Below are 26,867 nucleotides of genomic sequence, written 5' to 3' on the forward strand. Positions count from 1 at the left end.
AATTCATTATAAAATTTGAATTTAGTGGGCGCCTGGGTGGCTCAGTGGGTTAAGCCGCTGCCTTCGGCTCAGGTCATGATCTCAGGGTCCTGGGATTGAGTCCCGCATCGGGCTCTCTGCTCAGCAGGGAGTCTGCTTCCTCCTCTTCTCTCTCTCTGCCTGCCTCTCTGCCTACTTGTGATCTCTCTCTGTCAAATAAATAAATAAAATCTTTAAAAAAATTTTTTTGAATTTAGTTTGTTGACTTGACCAAGAAATTGTCTATATAAAGTAATTCATTTATGTAAACTATAAATTCATTTCAATTAATCTTTTTTTTTAATCTGTCTAATGGTTTGATAATCTTCCTGCACTTGTTGTACTTAATCAGATCAGGCATCTGGTCTTCTTGAAGGAAATGGTCCTTTTATATTAAGGTTTACAGTCTCTTGGCTGTATGCCTTCAAGAGGGCATACAGGCACCATAAACTTTCTTCTGTGACCTCTGTCAAAATCCGTTTTGAGAATGGATTGATTTTAAGCCACCAATTACACCTTCTAGTAATCATTTCATATAAAAGTTATGTGGTTTTAATTTCTCTTTTATTTCAGTAAATCCTAGAAATATATTACTTAAATCCTGCTTTTATACTCCTCTAAAAAAACACACCTTCCTCCTCTGTAAGATTATCAGGATCTATAGTTTCCAGGGGTGTTTTATACTTATTCCCCTAAGATTTGCTTCTGCATTAATTCAATTTAGTAAATTACTCTGTGGTAACAAACAGTCCTAAATTTTAGTGACTTAAAACTATAGATAATATTTCCTTCCTTATGTTACATGTCCACTGTTGGTGGGCAAAAGGATCTGTTCATTATAATAATCGAAAGATCTAGGATGACACATCAGAGACTATCTTGAATGCTGCTGATCAGAGTATTAAATGGAAGAAGAGGGTTCTAGAATGTCTCAAAGAGGGAAACAAATCCTTAGCCAAAATAAACACATCGTTCACTCACAAGTCCTTGTTTAGAACCAGTCACTTGGGTTCAATTGCTCATGGGTATTGGGAATGGTGAAAAAGTAGAATATTATGATATACCCCCAAAATAAAGAACTTGAAATATTCAGGGATGGGGAGAGAAGAGTATCAGTGTATATCAGAATCTCTCTTCACAATTGTAATACAGGCAAGCACAAGTTTGGAGAAAAGCTAGATCATGTAGGGGAAAACACAGATCACTCAGGACATTTAATTTTTTAATTGGTAAAGATTTTTAATTTAGTAAATTACTTGTAAATCTCTATGTTCTTACTAGGTACTTGTGAATATTCTCTACTCTTAGGTAAGATTATTACATTTAATCAGAAGCTGTTTGAACTGTGTGCAATATAGCCTTTGATTTTCAGGTGAAAATATGCCAGGGAGTGCTGTTTTTAATTCGAATAAGAGTATCAACACAATTTACCTCATAGAAATATACCTCCTTAATGAAAAATGAATTGTGGGATGGAGAATAATATATATAGAAAACCAGGGTAAAGAGGAAAAAAATGGATTTTCTGTTTTCCTGGGAAAGTTTGGGAGATTGAAAGGAATTTGGTTGTCTGATAAAATGAGGGCACTCTCAGAAAATGAAAGGTTATTCCATCTAGCTGAGGCAAGAGGATAAAAAGAGAGAGAGATGGTTCACTTTCTTTATCACTATAATTCAAACAGCGAAGTTGTCGTGTAAAGCTTATTAGTATTACATTATTATGGGCCAAGAATTTTATTCTCATTAGGTTTCTAAAATGGTATATCATGAATTTGATATGATAGGATCATTAAGACTTAAAATACATGATCATACTGAAGAAAGAACAGGTTATGGACAGTGTCAACATGAATTCCCTCTTCTCCCTCACTTCAACTACCCTATCCAAAGCCTTCTAGAGGAAAAATATTATATGTAGTCAGTATCAGGATATATGTACATATAATACATGAAATATATAACTCATAAATTTCCAAATTATAGCATACCTAATCATCCTGGAGATAGAGTTTTGTTAGTATGTACAACATGAAGCTTTTTTTTTTTTTTTTTTTAACAAACTGTGGCCAGTTTTATTAAAGAAAAATTCCATGTGATTTACTTTTCACCAGTCTGTTCTGGCATGCTTTTAATGATATCAGAATCACCTGGATCATTGATAGCCAGCGTGCATACTCTGTAGTATTTCCCACATGCCGTGCCCAATTCAATATTATCGCCACTGTAGTGATGGACACCAGTTTTGGCCAACATGGCATAGTATTCTATTTCATATTTCCTCAAGGCCGGGCAGTTGTTGGCGAGCTTCGCTTTGCCGTGTCTGATCATTTTCAGAGTCTGCTTGTACCCCAGCACGTATTTTCCACTTTTCATAACGAGCTGGAACCTGGAGTTGATGGACTCCAGCCACTTTTTCGTCTTCTTTGTGGCCACCATCTTCCTGTCTTAGGTGCGGGATGGCCCCAACCAAGAGCAGCTGCCAAAATGGCCGGGAGAGAGAAAGGAAAGGACATGAAGCTTTTTATATAGAAATTGAAGAAATAGCAAATGAGAGAAGAAAAAAAAAAGTTGAGTGTTTTCATGTCAACCTGTCCCTGCAATCACTAACCATAATGGAGAATCATGTTTCGAATTATTTTGATAAATCTACTTTACCTTTATAACCATAGCAACATTATCTTCCCATAACAGGGAAGAATTTCCATTTTCATGCCTGTAAGGGTAAGGATGACAAAGTGGTGAGAAAGGAGAGTTTTGCTTAGCTTTCATCTTGACAGAGCTAAGCAGAATCTATTGGAAAGAGTGTAAATAATGCTATGCTCTCATCACTGCTGATCTGGGAATTAAAAGTGCAACACTTGTTGCTCCCTCTCTCTGGAGAATGTGGAGATAAAGACTGTGACTTTGACATCAAGGAATTCAGAAACTATTGAAGGAGACACACAAGTGAATACACCCTCATGACTCAATGTTACTATCACAATATTATGATTGTTTTCTTAATAATATGATGCCTGATGTAGTTAGAAAATATTCCAAACATTAAAATATTGTTCTAGAATTCTAAATTCTAGAATTCTAAAATTCTAATACCATGATTTTCTAAGGAGAAAATGTCTAGTTGAGAATATTTGATACTGTAGAAAACATATTTTGGTAAAGTGATAGCAGATTTAATAAGAAATCCAGATTACATATTAGATCTTTTTGCCACATTTATAATGTTTCCTGAAGTATATGAAAAACATGTTTGTTGATGTAGCCTATCAGGACTCTCTTTCTTTTTTCCATCCATACCATTGGTATCCTCAATGTGTGTCCATTTCACATATATTTTCAAAAAGTCACAATTCAGTATTTGTTATTTGTTTGTTCATTTGGTAATTGTTTACTTTAAGCCAGTTAATAGGAGTCTGGCAGTGACTAGCTCCACAATGGGCTTTTGAAACATCGGGGCTAAATCCCTGTCCATGGTTCTTTGCAGATGATGTAAGGATGATTGATACCTTTCACTTAGTTACTAACTTCCTCCACCATGCCCTTGGATGATATCAAGAACTTTTTGTCCTGTGGAGTCCAGACATAGCCTCGGAACTGTTCACAAAACACTGCCTCAAGCAGCACTGCCTCTATCAACTGATTAGAGTTGTCACATGAGATGAAATCTATTTGTCATTATTAGGCAGATAAATAGTATTATCCTGTTGGGAAAAAAAAAAAACAAACAGGCAGAATGTAGCAATAACTCATTCCCAAAATAATATTAAGCCGGTATGACAAAGAAAGGAATCTAGTACAAACCTTTAGATGTAAGTTTTATTTGATTTTTACTTTTCAAAAGATTGAGTATGTTTCCAATAATCTTGTTAAATACTCTGTGAAACACTTAACTGGTTTAGATATAGTTACATCTTACTCTGCTTAACTTAGGTTTGTTGTTGCCTTTTTTTTTAATGTTTAGTGATTCTGTTGTTTTTAGCATTTTTGTTTACTTTGCGTTTTGTTTAGTTGTTACTGTTCACATTTACAGAATTAGAGAACAACCTTTAATGGCCTTAAATAAGCCTGCATCTGTAAGAAAAAAACATGTGATCAATATACACTTTGAAATGGTTACAAAAGACAGTCAATATTGTTTCCTGCAAATAGAGGTTTAAGGGAATGCAGGTTCTTCTTGAGGTAGATGGTCTCATGAACACTCACCTCCAAAGTATGTATCCATACTAGATAACATGAAAAGGGTTTACATATGTCTGCCCATCACTGTGGTGGTGAATATTCCATTACTTTGCTCAAATGCTTTTATATAGTAAGACCTTCAAGGTACATTGAATATTGTTATACTTTAATTCCTGAGCATATTAGGTATACACATGTATTTTTCTTCATTCCCCTGATAGAAGCATATAAACTACTCTAATCCACATGGTGCTAAGTAAAACAGGGTGAAAAAGACACAACGTTTTCAGAATAATTGGCCAAGAGAATGTTATTCTTTGAGAGTTTGAACTAATCATGAGAAATGGTTTCTGCCTCCCCTGCTCATGGAAATTGGAAAATGGATCAAGGAAACTTAACTTAGAATGCAAAAGACTAGGAAACCGACTATACTGAACATGACCTGGGTTCCATAGGGGACTTACTAGGAAGAGGGTTCCTGTAGGATATAGAGGTCATTGTAAGAGTAGAGGGATATAGGGATAATTTTAACACACATAATTCAATTTATAAACCACTGGGAATCTAGCATTAAAGAATGATGTGCCCTATAAAAATTAAGGTTAATCTGAAGCAAACACAATTTACTTCTGCCATGAGTGGTGCTATGAAGAGAGAACAATAAACAGAGACTAAGTATGCTTCTATCTTAAAAGGATCCCCACCTCTTCTTTGCATACTCCTAACACCTTTGCTCACTGTGGGCCAATAAGAGAAATGTCTTCTACGGAAGCATCGGTCAGTTCTCTAAAAATTAGTTCCAGGAGTGAAGAGAAATTGGAGTAAACAAAATTTTAGTATATGTGCTGCCGAAGCGAGCATGGGGGTAAACAAAATTATACTAATTTTGTTAATGTTCTTTTCCTACTGGCAAGATACAAATATATTGTGTTTAGTCACTTCCTTCTCTGCACATCGTAAATTGTGGAGTCTTTTATATTACATCTTAATGATATGCACCAACAATTTTAGCTACTTTACTAGAAGGAGACTCCCCAAATATGCTTATAAAGAATGGCAGATTAAAGATAGCCACAGATTCTTTGATGCTCCACCCATCCAAGAGGGGTGGTCTTTGCCCTTCTCCCTGGTCTTGATTCTGGGAGATCTCCGTGACTGCTCTGAACAATCAGATTCAGCACAGAAATGGTGCTGTGCCAGTTCTCGGGTCCAGGCTGTCAGAGGCTGACAGATTCATTTCCCTTGGAATGCTCATGTTTAGGATACTCCCTGTCAGAACACAGCTGCCATGCTGGAAGAAGCCCTGGCCACGTGGGAAGACCACATATTGGTGCTCCAGTAATCAACCCCAAATAAGAGCCTTGCCAAAAGCCAGCATCAACTGCCAGTCGTGGAAGGGAGATATTTTGGACTTCCAACTCTGTCAAGCCTTCAAATGACTATACGACCAGCCTCCATCTTCCCTCAACTGCATGGCGGATCTCGAGAAAGAACTCCCTGGGTGAGCTGAGTCAGCCTTCAGAGGGATGTGAGATTAAAAAAAAATCTTGTTTTGAACTACTACAGGGTGGTTTTTTTAAATTGTTATTCTCAAACAATAGAAGGGCAGAACTTCGATGAAAAAATTAACATCAGAATGATCAAAGTTTCATTCAATCATTTTCATTCTTTCCTTGACTTTAGATAAACAGAGTAATAGCTCTGTTCAGCAATATTGTGGTAACTCTCTCAATGTTGATATTCCCAATAGTTAGAACTGCAAAATGATGATGAAATATAAGCATATTCTCATTTAGATACTAAAAAGGACATTGTAGAGAAGAGAAATGGCTGCCAGATTCTGCCTCCCTCTTGCCTTTTCCCCTCCCCCAAACACACAGATGTACTCAGCCAGGAAACTAAAGGCAATGGAATGTAACTGGCACTGGTAATGCTGATATATTCCTTTTTGTGCCAAAACAGTCTCTTGGCTATATCCACAGCACTGTTGCCCAAACAGAGGATCTTCTGTTTTAGGGCTGAGCATGGCAAGGATTCCAGTCTCTTGCCTTCTTCTTCTTTTACCATTTAAATTAGAAAACATTTCCATATTTTGCTGTCTAAAGAATTTTGCATGAATGGAAATGATACCTGTATTTACAACTTATAAAAGATAATCGATCCTTGAAATGCTTGCTACAGTTGGCAATGTTATATATCATTCTGGGACACTGGATTTAAATGCCCTGGTCTTCTTACTAAAATGCTCGTTGTTTTCATTAATGCCTTCACCCTTTGGGGCCTTGTTTTCTTCTCAATGGTGTTTAGAACACTAATGTACCATGTGCTAAAATCATAGCCCTTGGTGCTCAGAAGCATAAAGCAGAAATAACAGGCTGAATCAGTACTGATCTTGGAAAACACAGTCTGCTTAGACAGAAGTCTAGAAGAGAAAATTGGCAAGAATGAAGAAATCAGACAGCTTCATGGAGAGTATCTCAGTGGGAAAGTCACTGAGGAAACACATTAAGATTGAAAGTAAATGATGGCAGGGTCTTTTTTTCCATGGAGATATTTGAGAAGTTTGATGCCCGTCTGTCTAGAATACTTTAGATGAAGACAGCCTAGATGTCGAAGGACATACTTCATCTTTGGAGATCCCTCTCAGTTCTATTATTCTTTGGATTGTGAACCAAGTAATTTTTTTTTCCTTCATCACTGCTAGCCAGAACCACAAATACATTCTATTCACACAGTCATTGAAGCTTCGTCTGTATTTACTAATTGTAGCTATTCAGTTACTCAGTTATTCTGCTTTTAAGTTCAACTCAAATCTTCTGAAGAGTAACTTCAGGCAACTTCAAGTTCATTGAACAAATACCTAGACAGGACAGAAGAGGAAATAGAATGGCATTGTTAATATTAACATATCCTATTTCTTGCTTCAGAGTTGGCTGTGTATGCCTGGAGAGAATAGACAAAAAAGTAAATTTAGGAGAAAACCTGACTCATCTGACAGAAGCAATATACTTTGGACAGTGCAAATATATGTTTATTTGGTGTAAAATGATGAATGTTGTCAATTACATGAGACTTTGAGTGACATAATAGGTAATATATTTACATCAGTTTATTTTTTATGCAGAACCAATTTTTTAATACTTTTATGGAACTAGATAGAAGGAATTCTGAGGTGAGAGAAATGGTATGAATTTGGGTTAAGATAAAACTATGTTTGTATTTCGGTTGTCTTACTTTCTACTTGTCTGAACTTGGTCATGTGACATCCTGTGGAAATTACTATTTTTATTATCAGTTTATTCATCTTCATCAGTACTATAACATATACTTTCTACTCAGTACAAAGGCTATTACATCAGCAAAGTCTTGGGGATTTTCAAAATTGACTGTGAATTTGTGATGGGCAAAGATTGAGTCCCGTTTTTAATTTTGAACCAAATCAAGTCATCATATCCATTACTCTTACTTTTTCACAATAATTCCTTCGAAGTCATCAAAGTGTAACATAACCAATTTTATGTCACTTTTTTGTTTTGCATAATCCCAACAAAGATTTATCAGCCTAATAATCCCGTAAGTATCCTAAGTGATAAGTATATATTTATCACTAGCTTCCCAGTCTGGATTATAATTTAATCTGTCAATTTGACAGATGACCCTTCTGTAGGTGCTTTAAGTTAGAAAAGATATTACCAAAAAGATCTCTTTGGAATTGAATTATTATTTTGTTTATAGAAAGAACCATGTCTTTATTTTCTCATTACTTTTCTGGCTGCCTAGAAAAGGATTAAGCACAAGATTAGTGATAGATAAATACTTGGTGACTCATCATAAAAAGGATTGATCATTTTCACACTTTCTTCACTGGAACTCGGTTTATAACTCATTGGTCCTTGAATTGATTGTAACATTAGCACTGATAAGACACAGATAGAGGATTTAGTAGCCATGACAATCCTCTGGTCTTTCAGTAAAAGAAGGGCAAAGCACGTTTTTCACTATTTCAAGCCCCTACCCTGACATGGTTAAAATGAATACTTTATTAAACAAGGTAATTAAATTTTATTTGAAGAGGCAAAATTCTTTGGGCAGGTCATTTCTATTGGAGTAAATTTGACCCTAGGAAAATATTTCCATTTAATTTTGTCAGCCTAAGACTATAAGAAAAAAACTGGCCCAATAAGAATTATCTGGCTTAGACTATGGTTAAAAATACCTGGAATTACTCTATAAGTGAAAAATATTTGTTTTTAGTCACAGAAATGAAAGTTATACATTCAAATATATAACACTGTTTCAGTTGTTTGAGATAAGATGGTTAGGTAAATGGGTTCATACTGTAAGTATTATTTTGCAGTTTTTTCTTTTTTTTTTCAAAGACTTTATTTATTTATTTGACAGACAGAGATCAGAAGTAGGCAGAGGCAGGCAGAGAGAGAGGGGGAAGCAGGCTCCCTGCTGAGCAGAGAGCCCGGAGCCTGGCTCTATCCCAGTACCCTGGGATCATGACCCGAGCCAAAGGCAGAGGCTTTAACCCACCCAGGTGCCCCATTATTTTGGAATTTACTTTTGGGCTTTGTACTATATCTTAGAAATATTTCCATGAAAACATATAGAGATAACTCCCGTTCTCTTTTTCTGATTATGAAGTTCATATTGTAAAATTTAATAATCTTAAAAATACAACAGTATAATTTTATTTTATTTTATTTAAGATTTTATTTATTTATTTGACGGACAGAGATCACAAATAGGCAGAGAAGCAGGCAGAGAGAGGATGAAGCAGGCTTCCTACTGAGCAGAGAACTCAATGTGGGGCTCGATCCCAGGACCCGGACCCTGGGATCATGACCTGAGCCAAAGGCAGAGGCTTTAATGCACTGAGCCACCTAGGCGCCCCAACAGTATAATTTTAGAAATGAAGATTAACTTGAAACCAACCCATCAGGTGGCTTCATATTAAAATATTACCAACACCCCAAATAATACTATCATGATTCTCTCAGTCAGGATACCCTGAAGGTAACTACCATTCTGACTGAAATCATCATAGTTTATTTTGATGGCTTTTAAAAATGGATTTATATGGGGCATCTGGGTGGCTCAGTGGCTTAAAGCCTCTGCCTTCGGCTCAGGTCATGATCTCAGGGTCCTGGGATCGAGCCCCACATTGGGCTCTCTGCTCAGCAGGGAGCCTGCTTCCTCCTCTCTCTCTGCCTGCCTCTCTGCCTACTTCTGATCTCTGTCAAATAAATAAAATCTTTAAAAAAGTGGATTCATAACAGATGTGCACTCTGGTGTCAGAATTCCTTTGTTTAGCATTAATTGGCTATTTATCCATACTACTATGAGTAGTAGTTTTTATTTCATCCCACTATTCTATTTCTTTATATGAACATGTAACCACATTTTACGCATTTTACTTTTGATGGATATTTGTGTTGTTTACACATTTTAGCAATTGTATATGAAGCTACTATGGATATTGTTTTTTTAAGATTTTTATTTATTTATCTTAAACTGTTTTTTAACAGCGGCTTCTTAAACTGTTTTTTCTTTTGTGTGTGTGTATGTGTGTAGTCATTCGATTGAGAATGTAGTAATATTTTATGTAGTTTTGACTTTAAGTACCCTGAAATCTTATATTGGTCCCATTTTCTTTTTATATTAGCTATTTACAAATCCTCTTTTGTAAAGTGCCTTTTCCCAGTCTTCTTTTTTCCCTCCCAATAGCGTCTGTTATTTTCTTAATAATTTCTGGGAGATCATCATACATTCCATCTGAGTCATTCCTAGATATATATGCAAATATATTCATCCTCTCTTTGATTTGCTTTATACTCTCTTAATTGTGTTTTAATGATCAGAAAGTTTCTTTTTACTGTTTTAATAATAGTAATTTTTGTCAAAGAAATCTTTGCTTATGTCAAGGTCATGGAGATATTTTCTCTTGTTATCTTCTAGAAACTTCATTTGTTTACATTTTTACTGTTAAGTCTCTGATCCATGTGAAATATACATTTGAATATTGTTCAATTTTTTTTTCCCATATAGACATTGACATAATCACTCCATTAAAAAAAAAAAAATAGGGATACCTGGGTGACTTAATCAGTGAAGCATCTGCCTTCAGTTCAGGTCATGATCCCAGGGTCCTGGAATCGAGCCCTGCATCAGGCTCCCTGCTCTGGGGGAGGAAAGAGCTCCTTCTCCTTCTCCCTGCTCATGATCTCTCTCTCTCTCTCATAAATAAAATCTTTAAAAATAAATAAATAAATCACCCCCTTTTTGTAAACTGCTTCATGATAGTCCATACCAAAGATTTACACTATTTTATATGTGCCCTCCTCAACCAATGGACATTTAAGTCACTTCATTTTTTTTTTTTCCTATTGCAAACACTGTAGGAAAAAATATTCTTTTCATGCTGTGTCCACATGTTTGTATTACTCTAAAGTAGATGTGAAAATGTAGAAGTGGTAAATCAAAGTAAAGAACTTCTGAATTGTTAATACATTGTATCAGTGTGATTGCTAAATATGTTTTTATAAATTGCATCACCACCAGCAGATGGGAACACATACTCTTTTGCTCTCTTAGAACTTGCCTAGAGCAAGGTTCTTTCTTGGAACTCACTCCTCTAAATTTTATTCTATATTGTTCTTTATTTTTCAGGGAAAATGTGTTTAAAAGATAATGAGCTTTTCCTGATTTTCCAAATAGATTTCTGCTATTTGTAAGGAATAAACTTATTGATGTTACCTACAAGATTATGTTTAGATATCACTATGGAACCAAACAAAGGTAGACATCTTTATATATAACCACTTATATAAAATTATTTTGGAAGCAAAATACAAAAGTAAGTTAAAACACACATCATTCTTCTTTATAGAGAGATGTTTCTGAGAGACACAACAATTGAAAATCAGCTCACTAATGTGAATATGGATTTCTTTACACTACTACATTTGCCTAGCATGAGGCTAGTTGAGTACTTAACAATGTTTTGCACCTTACACATACTCATTTCATATATACATTAATTTATTGACTAGAAAGTCTTACCGTGTGCCTACAGAGGACTTCCATTTTCTGGAAACTTACTACCCAGCCTCTGAAAAATCAAAGAAACCTCAAAGAGAACAGATGAAATTATCAGTGATCCAAGACTGCAGAATACTTTTGGGAAACAGGAAAAGCGATAGATTTACACATATATTTAAAGTGAAAGAAACTATCACCATTAATAGAACCAACCCTGAAGGCCATCCTTTAAGTGGAGAGTCATGAAAAGACAACATGGAAAATAAGAGAGGGCAGTCAAGCCCAGATATGGTAGAAAAAAAAAATCATCTCCAGAAAAAGAGAGAGTCTTATCTGAACTGAGATCATACCTGATGAAGCAGAGCACTGGTTTCCAGGGAATCTAAAGGGGAGAAACTTAAAAGTGCAGAAAAGGTAGATTTTGGAAAGCACCACACTAAAGCATTGCATGAAGGCTGGATGGTAAAGGGGAAACATAGAAATAAGTGGGAGAAATCAAGGGTCCTATAAAAACAAACACACACAAGATCAAAAGGGCACTTCACCTCTTAGAAAAAAAGTGGCATCTGTCAAAAACTATACTTTGTAGGGAGCCTGGGTGGCTCAGTTGGTTAAGTAAGGCTCAGGTCATGAATTTGGGTGGTAAGATTGGTTCCGTTTTGGGCTCTGCACTCCGTGGGATCTGCTCCAGATTCTCTCTCTCTCTCTCTCCCTCTCCCCATCCCTAGTGCATTCTCTCTCTCTCTCTCTTTCTCTCTCTCTCAAATAGATAAATCTTTAAACAACAACAACAACAACAAAAAAAAACACTATACTTCTATACTTTGCTGTACCAGCAAAACCAGAGCTCATCTGAAGCTAGAAACCTTGTAAGCCACTCAAATCTTGTCCATCTTCAAGGAATCATCTGTAATTTCGATGAAGATCTCTTCCAAAGTACTTGCAAAGAGAGAAAAACTAAAGGACTACACTGTGACTTGAATTAAATATCCATGACATAAATTTGTGGATGATTCACATCAGAAATTTAAAAAAAGAAAACACAATAGAAATGGGAAACTATGAAATAAGAGTTGGCCAGCTAAGAAAAATAATTGAAAAGATTGTCAAAACTACCTAATAAATGATGGCTAACATTCAGGTTGTTGAAAGAGTAGCTCTGACTGAAAAGCAACATGGAAATGGTAGAGGAAATGTGGTTATAATGAAATAAAACTGGTCATGATTTGACCAACTGATGAGTATGGGAACTCATTAAACTCATTAAAATACCCTGTAAGCATTTGAAAGTAAATATTTCATCATAACTTAACTACGTAAGCGATGTTCTTTTTTTAAAAAGATTTTATTTTTACTTAGAGGGGGGTGGAGAGAGCAGAAACAGGGTGGGGGGGGGAGGCAGAGGGAGAGGGAGAAGCAGACTCCTCACTGAGTAGGGAGCTAATATGGGACTTGATCCTAAGACCCTGAGATCATGACATGAGCCAAAGGCAGATGCCACTCAGGGACCACTATAAGTGATGTTTTTACTTTTCATTGTTTCACATCAGGAAGTGCTTTCCATTTCTCCCAATGTGATTGATGCTAAGTTTGATCACCTGTAAAATACTTTCTGTCCAAGGGCACCTGAGTCTGTTAAGTGACAGACTCTTGATTGAGCCCCACATGGAGGAACCTCACGTTGGGCCCTGTGCTCAGCTTGGAGTCTGTTTGAGACTCTCTCCCTCTCCCTCTGACCATCCCCCTCCCTCTTTCTATCAAATAAATAAATAAACAAATAAATCCATCTTTATAAAAAATTTAAAAAGATAATTTCTATGCATTTTCTCCATTGTACAAATTACTTTTTCCTCTTTTGTAATGATTAAGTAATCTGTGGGGATGATGCTAGGAAATTGTGTTAATATCCTGTTCCTTTTTTATTTGCATCTACTAGTGACATCTGTCAGTTACTGTTACATTAGTGGTTGCCAAATTGTGATTTTCTAATTTTATCGTTCCTTCTACATTTTTTATCTAGAATTCTTTTCCAAAAAAGGGTTTTATTTTCCCTTCCCTCTCTCATTTACCTCTGTATATCATTATGGTCTTCCTCCCTTCTTCTTCTTTCTAATTCAGTATGCTAAAACATATTACCACCATTCTTTTTTATAATGTTCAGAGCGTCCTAAGTTTGGCCAGTGGTTGCCGCTTTGAGTCTGAAAAATTCTCAGTGACTGAATAGAAAGTATGTTGCTATGCTTGGTTATATAAAATAAAATTTCTGACCATTTTTTTCCCTAGCTTTGCCCTTTGTAACAATAATCTGCATATATATTAATAATATCTATATATTATTATATATAGTAAATATATATAATAAATTCGGAGCTTTGGTAGAGAGAGGAGACTACTAATGATTGACTATAGTTTCACTATTTTTTATTCTCATATTCAGTGCAAGTGAACAGAAATCTTTTTTTTTTCAGGGAAAATCTTCAATCCACTGTAACTTGCATTTAAAAAATCAATGCAGACATCCGTTACTTACGTAAACATTTTCTTGACCTATGCAAATACGTGTGAACTTGTAAAGATTACAGATGTGTGGGTCAATGACATTTGTAAACTGAACACAATTGGGTAACACACCCAATTTAAGAAACAGAACATCATCAGGGAAAAACCCTCATGCCACACTTTTCATTCATGAGTAGCCATAATCCTAAATTACAGTACTATTCATTTGTTTTTTTTCTGTTTTTGAAATTTGTATAAGTGTAACATACACTATGAATACTTACAGTTTCACATCTTTTTCAGTATTGTTTTGATACTCGCCCATAATTCTCTAAGCAGTTGCCTCTGTTCATCATTGTTGTTATATAGTTAACCATTATCTGAACAAAACAAAACAAAACATATTTGTATCTTAAATTTTTGATTGGAAATCAAGCAATTGCAAGGGCCACCTGGGTGGCTCAGTGGGTTGGGCCTCTGCCTTCAGATCTGGTCATGATTTCAGGGTCCTGGGATCTGGCCCCCACGTCTGGCTCTTTGCTCAGCAGGGAGCCTGCTTCCCCCTCCCCCTCTGCCTGCCTCTCTGCCTACTTGTGATCTCTCTCTTTCTGTCAAATAAATAGATAAAAATCTTAAAAAAAATTCCAGTCTTGTCTTACTATAAATAATAAGAATGAAAATATTTGTGTAGTCCAAATATATAGTGGCCCTATATTTGCATTTCTCTTGGGCACATATGTACCTAGGAGTGGATTTGCTGGGTGAATGGTCATATATGCTTAGACTTGTTAGATCTGCCAAATGGCTTTCCAGAGTGGGCCTAATGATGTGGACATTTACCAGGAATGTATGACAGACCTGATTACCTCCTCCTCTAAATTCATCTCCACTCTTCGTTTGTTCTTTTTCTCATTCTTTCTTTCTCTGTTTTTCTCTCTTTATCTCTTCTTTTTCCTCCTCCTCCCCAAATCTGATCTGTCTCCCTCCTCCCCTCTCTTTCCTTCTTTCTGTTTTGCTTTTTTTGTTTGTTTCAGCCTTTCTATTATAATAGTTTGGTATCTCTTTATGTTTTAAATTTGCCCTTGTCTGAAGAATAATTATGCTAGTTTTTTTTCCCCACATATTTATTGTTCATTTGGAGCCCTACTTTTATGAAGTTCTTGTGAAATGATTTGTCATTTTTTTGGACTGTATTTTCTATTAATTTTTATCTTTATGCATTTCAAATGTCGCATAAGCAACTACCTTATCCATGCTGTGGCTTGCCCTTTCACTGTACTAATGGTGTTATTTGCTGACCAGTATTCCCCATCTTTAATATAGTCTAATATATAAATCCTTCATTAGTAGTACATTTTATGTTCTGGTTAAGCAATATTTGTGTGTTTCAAGGTCATAAAGATATTCTCTCTTGTTTTCTTCCAAAAAATTTTATTGTTTTGTCTTTGCATTTAGGCAAACACTTCTAGAACTTCTGTGTATGATGTGAGATGGGGTAAATTTCATTTTGTTTTCATATGGATATCTATTTGAGCTGGCACTAATTATTGAATTATTGAATTCTTTCTCATTGCATTGGCTAATCAAATATATTTACTGTATGCATACACTGTTGTTTCTGGATTCTTTATTTTGTATGATTGGTTTATTGGTTTATTTGTCTTTTGTTCCCATACTACATCATTTCAAATACTAAAGCTTTTTAGTAGATCTTGATATCTGGTAGAGTGATTCCTCTAGCTTTGTTCTCTTCCAAGATTGCTGTTCTTTGAAAACCCTTTCCAACACACATACACACGCACACACACACACAGGAGCGTGTGCGTACACGCATATAACTACTGGGATTTTTGTTAGAATTAAGTTTACCATACATATCCTTTTGGGTAAGATTCAAATTTTTACCAAACTATGTCTTCCAACCTAGGCACTTATTTTGTCTCCATCTTTATTTGTATCTTAATTAATGTTTTCTAAATCTCATTGTAGAGGTCTTTCAGGTCTGCTGTATTTGTTTCTAGGCTTCTGATGATTATTGATGCTATTTAAACTGTATCATATTTTCAATATGTAATTTTCTAGTTGTTTAATGATTGCATGTTAATATAATTTATTTTTTCATTAGGTATTTAATATCAAGATATTATGTCTAATTATGAAGTCAGCTTCCAGCATGAAATGAGGAGGTTGACAATTGTAAAAGTGAAAAAATTTATAAAATACAAGTATCTTAGTGCTCTGCAATTTAGTCTAAAATAGACCATCCAATAAGAAGCTAGAACATTATGCAAAATCTAGAAGCATTTATTCAAAAAATGAAAAAATGACTAAATTTTAGCTAAGAAGGGCATAGTCCATGACATCTTTATTCAGGGCCTTTCTCATCTCCCCTCTTGGTTTGCACAGTAGTTCAACAATGGGAGGGAAGATTGTGAATATATGGGCCACCAAAAGGGGCATGCTTGATTTAGACTGTGTCATTTGAAATGGCAACATCCATGACAAGGGGACAAGGAAGGCCAGTAGCTTCTATTCGGAGATCATGGGATGGTTTGACATGCATAAGAGACCAGTGAATTATGAAGAATAGGGAGGTGATAAGGAGGTGATACAGTCATAGGTCACTTAGAGGCTGTGTGCATGCAGCACAGAAAATGTGTATGACTGCCAGCTATTTGCACATCCCTAACACAAGGAGCTTCTGATTCCCAGAGAAGATGCCAGAGAGCCTGGCTGACATGAGAACCAAATTTTTTTTTATGTTTTCAATTTTTTTAAGATTTTACTTATTTATTTGAGATAGAGAGCGAGTGAGAGAGAGAGCATGAGTCAGGGGGCAGAATGGGAGGGAGAAGCAGGTTCCCCATGGAGCAGGGAGCCAAATGCAGGGCTCAATCCCAGAACCCTGGGATCATGATCTGAGCCAAAGGCAGATGCTTAGCCGACTGAGCCACCCAGGATCCCCGAGGAGAAGCAAAATTAAAAGTGGCCTGAAATTTGAACGTGTTCCCTGGCCCATACCATATGATTCTACTTACACAAAGTTCAAAACGAGCAAGTGTTGAGAGAAGCATTTTTTGGGTGATAATATTATAAATAAAGCCAAGGAGCTAATTACCATACAAATCGTAATAGAGCTAAATGGGAAAGGACAGGGTCATTATTAGTTATCAGGTAGTGAGTGCGCCCAACAAAAGACGGAAATGGCTGAGGAGCTCCAGAGGCATGGCTTAACCCCAGACCATACATTTAATAAGATACACGATAACATTTGTATTCTACATCCGATGTTTCAGTAGAGTACACAATGGAAATCTGACACTGAATATACACTATTACGTGTGTAAAGAGAACAAAACACCTTCCTGTACGTTAGACATATTTGCATTAAAGGTTTTTTTTAACATTAAATAATTTATCCTGATTCTATTATCCTCTTGGAATTTAAAATATCACCATTGTTCTAGGCTCTATGTGCAACTATTAGGTTTTTATATATTTGCCCAAATTCATACGGGTCTGCTTTCAGTTTACAAGACATTCTCAGTGATGTTTTCCATTCTGGAATATGCTTTAATTTATCATCCCATATAAGTTGCATTGCTCTCAGCAGCAAGTTTTTTTTTTTTTTTCTTTTAAAGATTTTTATTTGTTTGAGAGAGAGAGTGCAATCACACGTGCACAAGTGGGGATGGGGGAAGGGGTTGAGGGAGAGGGAGAAGCAGACTCCCTGCTGAGCAGGGGACCCAACACAGGGCTCAATCTCAGACCCCAGGATCACCACCTGAGCCACCCAGGCGCCCATCTCAGCAGCAAGTTTTAGCTTTATTCTTTTTTTTTTATTTAAGATTTTATTTATTTATTTGATAGAGAGAGATCATAAGTAGGTAGAGAGGCAGGCAGAGAGAGAGAGGAAGGGAAGCAGGCTCCCTGCTGAGCAGAGAGTCCAATGCGGGACTCGATCCTAGGACCCCAAGATCATGACCCGAGCCGAAGGCAGCAACTTAACCCACTGAACCACCCAGGCGCCCCAGTTTTAGCTATATTCTTGTTCCACTTCTTGCTGAGACAATGAATATCTTCCATGGGAGTTTCAGTATCATTGTTTTTCTTTGGCTCCTCCAGATTCCTTAGTGTCCTTTTTAGAGAAAAAGAATTTTGAAGAAATCTAATTATGCCTATTACTTATCAAATGCTTACTGCAAATTTTATATTCATCATATGTAATGCTTAAAATAAAGCAAATGCAATCAATATTTCACAGATCAAGAAACTGAAATTCAAAGAAGTTGGATAACTTTGCCAAAATCAGACAGATGACATGAAATACTTGTATTTTAGATCTGTTGGACTCATTCATTCATTTGCTCATTCATTTTATGGGCCGGCTATCATGCCAGGTGTTTGTGATGCACTGACACTGGGAAAGATCTAAGGTCCCTTCCCTCAGAAAGCTAGCAACTTATATAAGGACTAAGATATAGACAGATAAATAACACTGAAATGAATGTGCAATTGCAAGCTCCATCTATGTGTTACCAAGTATACTAAGAATGAAATCACCTGTGGAGGAGGCTGCTAATTGCTTGTGAAGAAACAAACATCACTAGAATCACCTTTGGCATTTTATAACCTAACCCTTCACACTTGCAGTGGTATAGCATCTGTTGAGGTGGGACAAACATTTCTGTAAAATTAACCTGAGAATGATCATTTTATCAGAGCTCTGTACCTCACAGGATGAGGTATTAATTAGTACTCAGTAACATCAGTCAGAATTTCAGTCACCCACAGATGTAACATTGGTCCTCAGTGTAACAAGCAGGCTGGAAGAGGACTTCAGAAGCCAAGTTCTGAAGGGCTGTTCATGAAAAATTGATTTAATTGATTTTTCATGTTTATGTTCTAAGACAGTAGTCCCCAGCTTTTTTTTTTTTTTTTTCAATTAAGCACATCCGTTTAAATTTACACACATCCACATAGTAAAAAGAAAAATGTATTTCTGATAATTTTGGATTGAGAACACTTAACTCTAAATGTTTTCATGGTATCAGGAACAATAAAAATGAGCTTCATTTTATTACTTAGTAAAGCTTTTTTTAAGAGAGAGAGGGAGCAAGAGCATGAGCAGAGGTGAAGTCGAGGGATGGGCAGAGGAGGAGGGAAAAAAACCCAAGCAGACTCTATGCTGAGCAGGGAGCCCAAGGTGGTGCTTGATTCCATGACCCCGAGATCATGACCGGAGCCCAAATCAAGAGTCAGATGCTTAATCAACCAAGCCACCCAGGCACCCTAAATGCCTCCTGATATATTTAAAAGCATAGTATGTCTGTTTGTCCTCCAAGTAGTATTATAATTACTTCACCGAGGGCTATGCTCCCAAAGTGAGTTCCAAATGCCTTGTCTACATTACTTGCTAGTGTGTGACCTGAGGGAGATTACTTAACCTCCAGGTGCTTCAGTATCCTCATTTATAAAAATGGTTACGATAAAGCATGTACCTTATTGATTTTTTTAAAGGTTCACAGTGTGTGTGCAAAATGTGTGTGTGTGCATGCACTGTGCCTACAATGTGTTAAACTTTTTAAAAAAGATATATTTATTTACTTTAGAAAGAGAGAGAGAAAGAGAGCATAGGGGGAACAGAGGGAGAGAGAGAAAGAGAGAGAGCATCTCAAGCAGCAGAGCCCAACCCAGGGCTTGATCTCACCAACTGAGGCCATGACCTGAGCCAAAATCAAGCTTTGACTTGATTTTGACCTGAGCCAAGATCATGCCTAACCGACTGAGCCACATCAGCACCCCTGCATGTGTCAAACTTTTAAATGAAGCAAATTATACACACAGAGAAGTCCAACCATTACTTTACTCAGCTTGATGGCTTTTTATGAACTGAACCCAGCTGTGTAATGAGTATCTGTAGCAAGGAATCAAAATCTTTAGCTCTGAACAAGCATCTTCTTGGTCCTTTCCAGTTACTATCCCATCCCCATATAAGCACCATCCTGACTTCTATTAGCTGAGATTAGTTCTGCTTGTGTTTATATGTTTGTGAAAATGGCATCATATATATAGCTGGCCTTATTCCTTAATTGAGATTCATTCATAATTTTAAGTGTATTTTGGATTGGATATTTTCGTGGCTTTATAGTATTCCACTCTATGACTCTTATGGAGCTTTTGTAGAATGAAATGATGTAGATTGCCTAAAATGCTTACAATGATGCTAAAAATGCTCACTGCATTTTATAGGTAATAACCTGCTGGTAGGAGCTTTTCAGTACATTGTAACACACAGGCAAGTACAGGCATGATTATTCATTATCTGCAAAGGTGCAGGCGGCATATGGAAAGCAGCATGAGGCACAGTGTCATGTTAAGGTACACATACTAAATCCCTATCAGTCTCTCTAAGTTTCAGTGTTCACATTTGTAAGTGGAAAAATAATAGTACCTTTCTCAAGGAGCTCTTGCATCAGTTACATCACATAATAAATGTAAAACGCTTTGCACTAAGAATTGTATAAATTTTACTTAAACTATAATAATTGTGCTATGATACATTTATATCATGTGTGTTACATGTCATGTATAATATATATTTCATATATAAATATAAACTTAGGAGCACTTGAGTGGTTAGTTGGTTGAGCATCCAACGCTTGGTTTGGGCTCAGGTCATGATCTCAGGATCATGAAATGGAGCCCCATGTGGGGGTCTTCATTCAGCATGGAATCTACTTGGATCTCTCTCTTTGCCTCGCTCTCTGCCCCTCCCCCTGTTCTCTCTCTCTCTCAAATAAATAAATTTTTCTAAAAAAATTAAAAATATAAAAATACAAAATTAGTTCAAATATATATTGCACATATTTTATTATACAAATAAAATATAAATTAATTATATTATTAAACTTTTGTCAATGTGTATTATATAGGTTGTATAATACTAGTATAGTGAATGTAATAATAATGATTACCATATCAGAGATGTAGGCATTCCATTAGAATGCAGTTTTTGCATAACTCTTCATTCCCCTGGCCTCTGTAGATGCTATCTCAATATGGGAGACTATGGTATTATATTCCTCAGTACTTACTGAGGACTACCCAAAAGACAGTTCAAGGCCCTGTGAGAGGTACAGTGGGTCAATCTCTATTGGCCACTCTGGGCATAAAGGTAACTTGAGGGCTGATGTACAGAAGGTGCAGCCACATGCTCACTGGAGTGTGCCTTGGGCGCCCACTACCACATTTAGTGGTTTGATTAGGTCTGCAACCCCAAAGGCTATTCCCTGGATGCTGCACCCTGCTTAGCACTCTGGGTTGAGGATGGAAGTGCAGCTGGAAACCATAACCCTAGTGGAGCCAGGCTTGCCTCACCCACTCGCCAGAGATGGTAAAAGAACAAGGACATGTTCACTGTCTCCTGACACCAGAAGGATGCCTACGATTTTTTAAAAATATTTTTAAATTTTTTTTATGCATATAATGTATTATTAGCCCCAGGGGTACAGGTCTGTGAATCACTAGGTTTACACACTTCATTGCACTCACCATAGCACACACCCTCCCCAGTGTCCATAATCCCACCCCCTTCTCCCGGCCCCCCTCCCCCCAGCAACCCTCAGTTTGTTTTGTGAGATTAAGAGTCACTTATGGTTTGTCTCCCTCCTGATCCCATCTTGTTTCATTTATTCTTTTCCTATCCCCCAACCCCCCCACATTGCATCTCTACTTCCTCATATCAGGGAGATCATATGATAGTTGTCTTTCTCCAATTGACTTATTTCACTAAGCATAATACCTTCTAGTTCCATCCATGTCGTTGCAAATGGCAAAATTTCATTTCTTTTGATGGCTGCATAGTATTCCATTGTGTGTGTGTGTGTGTGTGTATGGATAAAGAAGATGTGAGATATGTATATATATACATATATCTATATGTATATATATATCTGTTGATGGACATCTAGGTTCTTTCCATAGTTTGGCTGTTATGGACATTGCTGCTATAAACATTCAGGTGCACATGCCCCTTTGGATCACAGCATTTGTATCTTTAGGGTAAATACTCAGTAGTGCAATTGCTGGGTCATAGGGTAGCTCTATTTTCAGCTTTTTGAGGAACCTCCATGCTCTTTTCCAGAGTGGTTGCACCAGCTTGCATTCCCACCAACAGTGTAGGAGGGTTCCCCTTTCTCCGGGATGCCTACAATTTTGTGATCCTCAGAAAGTGCAGAGCTGGAGACCTGGATGAATGTGTGACGCTGATGACTGTGAACTAGACACTGAAACTATCATATTTCTAGGCTGTGTCTATGGGACCAGGGGCCACCCAGGCATCATGGCTCCAAATGCCCCCTCATATTCATGGTAGGGATGCCAAGGCTGATGTGAGGACCCAGCAGCACGGTGAGACCCTTCCTTTAGGCAAGGATTTCTGCGGGAATTCAAAGAATCAGCCATTAGGGAAAGAAGAGTGTTACTGTTTTTTCAGGAAGCATTTTCTGTGAGTTTCCATCAACTTAGAAATGGATGATGCTGCCTTCGACTTAGCCTTCTTTGTTGTGCTAACACTTCCTGCAGTATACTTAAAATTGTCAAGTCAGCCACTCTTGTGCTGATGTGTATACTTCTTTTGAGGGGAAGTGATGAAAATAAAGAGTGTTAGGTGTTCAAATTCTTATCTTTTGGCTTGAGACTAAGATTAAATATAAAACTAAACGTTTCCAGGGTGCCTGTCTTCTTGCTCAGTCATTATAACATCTGACTCTTGACTTCAGAGTGGTGAGTTTGAGCCTCCATGTTGACTTTAGAGATTACTTAGAAAGGAAGGGAGGAAGGAAAAGAAAGACAGAGAAAACAAAACATTTCCAAATGTTTTTGCTATCCTAGTAAGGATAACCTTGGCATAGAATTATTAGCAAATAGTTTTTCCTTAAAATGAAATCGTATGTCTTACAATTAAAATGTTGATTATAGAAGCCTTATTAAAATAACCATTAATCATTCAGTGAGCAAGATATTTTATATATTGATTTCAGATCCTCGTGATGTTCCTAAGAGAAAGTTATTTTTAATTGGTTTTAGAAATGAGAAAGAAAAAAATAAAAGATTTAGGAAGTTTACTGTATTTACTAGATACCAGGGTCTTGGATAAACCATTTCTAGTTCACTTTCCAAGAGGAGACTAAACAGAGGGGTTCTTAAGAAGACTGAGGAGGCACTGATGGTTCTTCAGCCATTCAGAACCATGCATCAAAAGGTGGGTTTGTCTCATGTTAACAGTCAAGTGGTAAACAGGCAGTAAAAGAGTTTGGAGGTAACATTTAGTTACAGAATTTCACCCTTAGAAATATACACACAAGAAAGAAGAAGACATGATCCTTAATTTTTTTAATCTTATGATTTCAAATGGATTTTTGCAGAATGAAACTTTTTTTTAGAGTCATTAGATCTCCTGTAACTAAATTCAAAAAATAATTTGAGAGGTAAATTTAAATTTAAAAAATAATAGAAGTTTAATTATCAATGCAAATCCTTGGGTGTTCTCTAGGGAAATCTTACATAGATCATCACAGATGCAGCAAGTATGCCTTCTGAGTCTACTGCTAATTGAATATTTGTACTCGTCCTTCCTGTTCCCATTTAGAAAGAGAAATTAGTCATCCCTAGAATTTCCTTAAAGCACATACACGTGTTAAGCTTATAGTTTAAATTGTTTTATACTTTCTTTACACTAATGAAAAAAAAGCTCTGGCTTCAGACTAGTTTGGAGGAAGATACTCAAGAAAAAAAAATCAAAACATTTTAATAATATAAAGAAAGTCAAATAAGGTATATGAAAGCAATAAAAGACAATGCATGTTTGCCGGCTAGGTTGCATAGTGACAAGATCTGTGCATTGAGAGAGAAAGTCCAAGGCTGGATAATTTTGGAAAGCTTCAAAAATGATAAAACGGCCCTTGTTATTCTAGATGGGCAAAACATGAAACAAAATGAAATGAGGTGAATACAGTGTACAAAGTTAGAGGAGGGAGGATGGAGAGTATCATGTAGGTCTGTCTGAGAGCGGGGTGTCCATCTGGTTAAGTGGACTTGAAGCAATGACTAAGGCTGACACACAGCAAAGAATCTACTGTGAATTACTTTGAATGGCTGAAGGATTAGTTTTGACTCATCCTGTAGTGTGTTTTAATCTAAGAACATCTGGTAAACATGGAATAAGAAAACCTGGTTTTTGCTATCTATTATGGTTGATCCTTGAACAACAGGGTTTGGACTGCCCAGGTCCGCTTCTAGGCAGATATTTTTTGACAGATACACTACAGTACTGTAAATATATTTTCTCTTGTGATTTTCCTTGTAATATTTTCTTTTCTCTAATTTACTTTGTTAGAAGAATACCATATATAATATGTATAACACACAAAATGTGTTAGTCAACTGTTCATGCCGTCAGTAAGGCTTACCGTCAGCAGTAAGCTGTTGGTAGTTAAGTTTTCAGGGAATTAAAAGTTATACATGACTTTTCAACTGCACAAGAGTTGGCACCCCTAGCCCCCACATTCTTCACTTGTAGCAGGTTTTTACCTTGGGCAATTCACATAAGTTTCAGTTTTCTAATGAATGGTTTCTAATGGCAGGAAAACTGTAAGTTTTTGTACATGGTGGGCCACATGTACAGATGAGGAAACAGAAGAACAATTGCCTGACCTTCACAAAGTTCCTCAAACTAAATGAAATAATGTGTGTGAATTTATAGCACACTATAGAGAATAAGCTAACATAAATTGACACTAATATACACATTGTAAGTCAAGTATTACCAGATGGCACGACCCATCTAAGGAAGTCTTTGAAAGGAGAAAAATTGAGACTGCCCTTGAATTTTATTTTGAAGTATTCTTTTTTGAACTGGTATCTATCAAAAAGCAAAATTATCTCACATAGATTTTAGCTCGCAGAAAAGGAAGTATGTTTGAAAGTCTCATTGCGACACTCTTCCAGTTATTGCAGAAAAACAACGAGAAAAAGCAATCAGATGCGTGGTATCACATAATGATTGTTTATATTTTTAGAAACAATCTCTGCAACATGCACTTATGAAAATTTTTCTCTAGGTACATGAAGTTTTTGGCAGGAAAAAAAATATATATATATTATGATTATGGTTCTTAAGAACTCCCTAAAACTATTTAAGCTAGATCGTCTTTTGCAGATTGAATAAGAAGATAGGGAAGAAACAGTATTAATGATTTGTTTGAGGAAAATGTGTCATGGTGTAATCAAAACTGAGTTGAAAAAAAATAATAAATGTCAATAGCAGTTTTGTTTCATAGAAAGTGAGGAAGGATTCCCTCACAGAGTTCCCAATTATATAAGTTAGATTAATAAATGTAGCTCTGAGAAATGAAGAAAGATTTATACAAATAGAAATACAGTAGGAAGAGGAGACACTTTCCAGTTCCTACTCAGTGAGTGAACCAAATTGTTGATACAGGGTTATTGGGTTTTGTTTGGTCGTTTTATTTACTTTTATTTATTTATTTATTTGGTTTTGGTTGGCTTATTTTAGGTTAATTTTTTTAAGACCAAGATGAAAATGCGACATATGATCAGAAGGAACTTATCTTTTCTACAGAATGAACTATATATAGACAATGGTATGTAGAAAAGATGCAAGGAGACAGATTTTGATATTTTAGCACATGGCTTAAATGTGAACAGTCTACTTAAGGAATTTGCTTAAAAACAATTAATTCGCAAAGAAATCAGTTGCTAACCCTTGAATAGCCCACTCGTAACAGAAAGAGCATCATCAGATTGTTAGAGACATGGCTTTTGGAAGTTCTCTGGAAAATTCAAGGAGAGAAATTATAACTAATACATTTTGTTAATAGAAGTTAATAATCTGGATATTACTTTAATGGATTATGTAGATCTTGGATATTACTTGAATCAGAGATTAATTTATTTTTAGTTCACCTTGTGGAGAATTTGATAAAAATGCAGAAAAGTACACAAATCAAAAAAATAGAACCTGCTGCAGTGTTCTCTTTTTTATTGAGATTTGTCATTTATGTCTTCTTTTATTCTTTATCAGTGTTATGTGGGTACTTAGCATTTTGTTGTCTCTTTAGAACCTAACATTAAGCTTGTTAAATGTTCCCTACTGCTTCTTTCTTGATTTATTTATTGCATGTCTTGTGTATTTCAAGTTGTCCCACAGTCAGCTACCTTTAATTAACTCAGCTGGGTGGGTCTACTACTTGATGTGATGAAGGGAGTCATCAAGAGCATCAACTGGACTTGATATCCAAAAGGTCTCATTCATATTTCTAAAACCATGCTAAGGAAAATCTGGGCTCAGCTTGGACTTAGAAACTGAGTCAGGAACTGGACTCTGTGTCTTTTTCCAAATAGAGGCATTTTAGGGACATTTTCCTCTCCACCTGGTTCTTCCACAGTGTCTCTCTAGATGGTATTTCCAGTAGTGTGTTCATGGTAGATCTTGCATAGTCAGGCTCCCCAAAGCATGGGGTGACTAACGGGACTTTTGGGGGCATAGGTATTGAAGTGGTACACGGTCACTTCTGCCTCACTCATTTATGGAAACAAGTCATAGACTTTTTCAAAATTCAATGGGAAGGGGTTACACCAGGGCATTAGGAACAATGGGAGTGGTTTTTTGGTATCACCATAGTAACCAACTATAATACTTATTTTAGCTACATTATACTAGTTTCAGTATGTTTTCTGTTTACTTTTGTTAGTTGTATCATTTGCTTAATTTTATTTATTTATTTGTTTATCAGAGAGAGAGAGCACAAGCAGGGGGAACAGCAGGCAGAGGGAGAGGCAGGCTCCCTGCTGAGCAAGGAGCCTGATGTGCGAATCCATCCCAGGACCCGGGGATCATGACCTGAGCCTAAGGCAGATGCCTAACCGTTTGAGTCACCTAGGCATCCTTAATTATTTTTTTCTATCTTTTGTAAGTCATTCTTGACCTATGAGACACACAAACAAACACACAGAGACAGACACACACATGCATACAAATTTTGGTGATTTTCACAGATTTATAGATTAATTCTATATGTGGTGAAATGTTTTTCTTTGAA

The 26,867-nt window shown here is 36.4% G+C and overlaps 1 protein-coding gene and 1 long non-coding RNA gene across 2 annotated transcripts in view; one reads left to right on the forward strand and one right to left on the reverse strand.

The window, feature by feature from the left end:
* The window catches only part of LOC131812977 (uncharacterized), a 275,124-nt gene that overhangs the window by 167,644 nt on the left and 80,613 nt on the right, over nt 1–26,867 (forward strand). The window lies entirely within an intron of this gene.
* Nucleotides 2,065–2,526, reverse strand: LOC131812976 (large ribosomal subunit protein eL30-like). The gene has a single exon (XM_059143027.1). The coding sequence runs from the start codon at nt 2,452–2,454 to the stop codon at nt 2,116–2,118; it is 339 nt and encodes a 112-aa protein (XP_058999010.1). The 5' UTR covers nt 2,455–2,526; the 3' UTR covers nt 2,065–2,115.

Source organism: Mustela lutreola, chromosome 12 (assembly GCF_030435805.1).
Source record: "Mustela lutreola isolate mMusLut2 chromosome 12, mMusLut2.pri, whole genome shotgun sequence".
Classification (NCBI taxonomy): Eukaryota; Metazoa; Chordata; class Mammalia; order Carnivora; family Mustelidae; genus Mustela; species Mustela lutreola.

Excerpts from the sequence above, each read along its gene's own strand:
- LOC131812976 (XM_059143027.1), bottom strand. The coding sequence starts at position 2,454 with ATGGTGGCCACAAAGAAGACGAAAAAGTGGCTGGAGTCCATCAACTCC.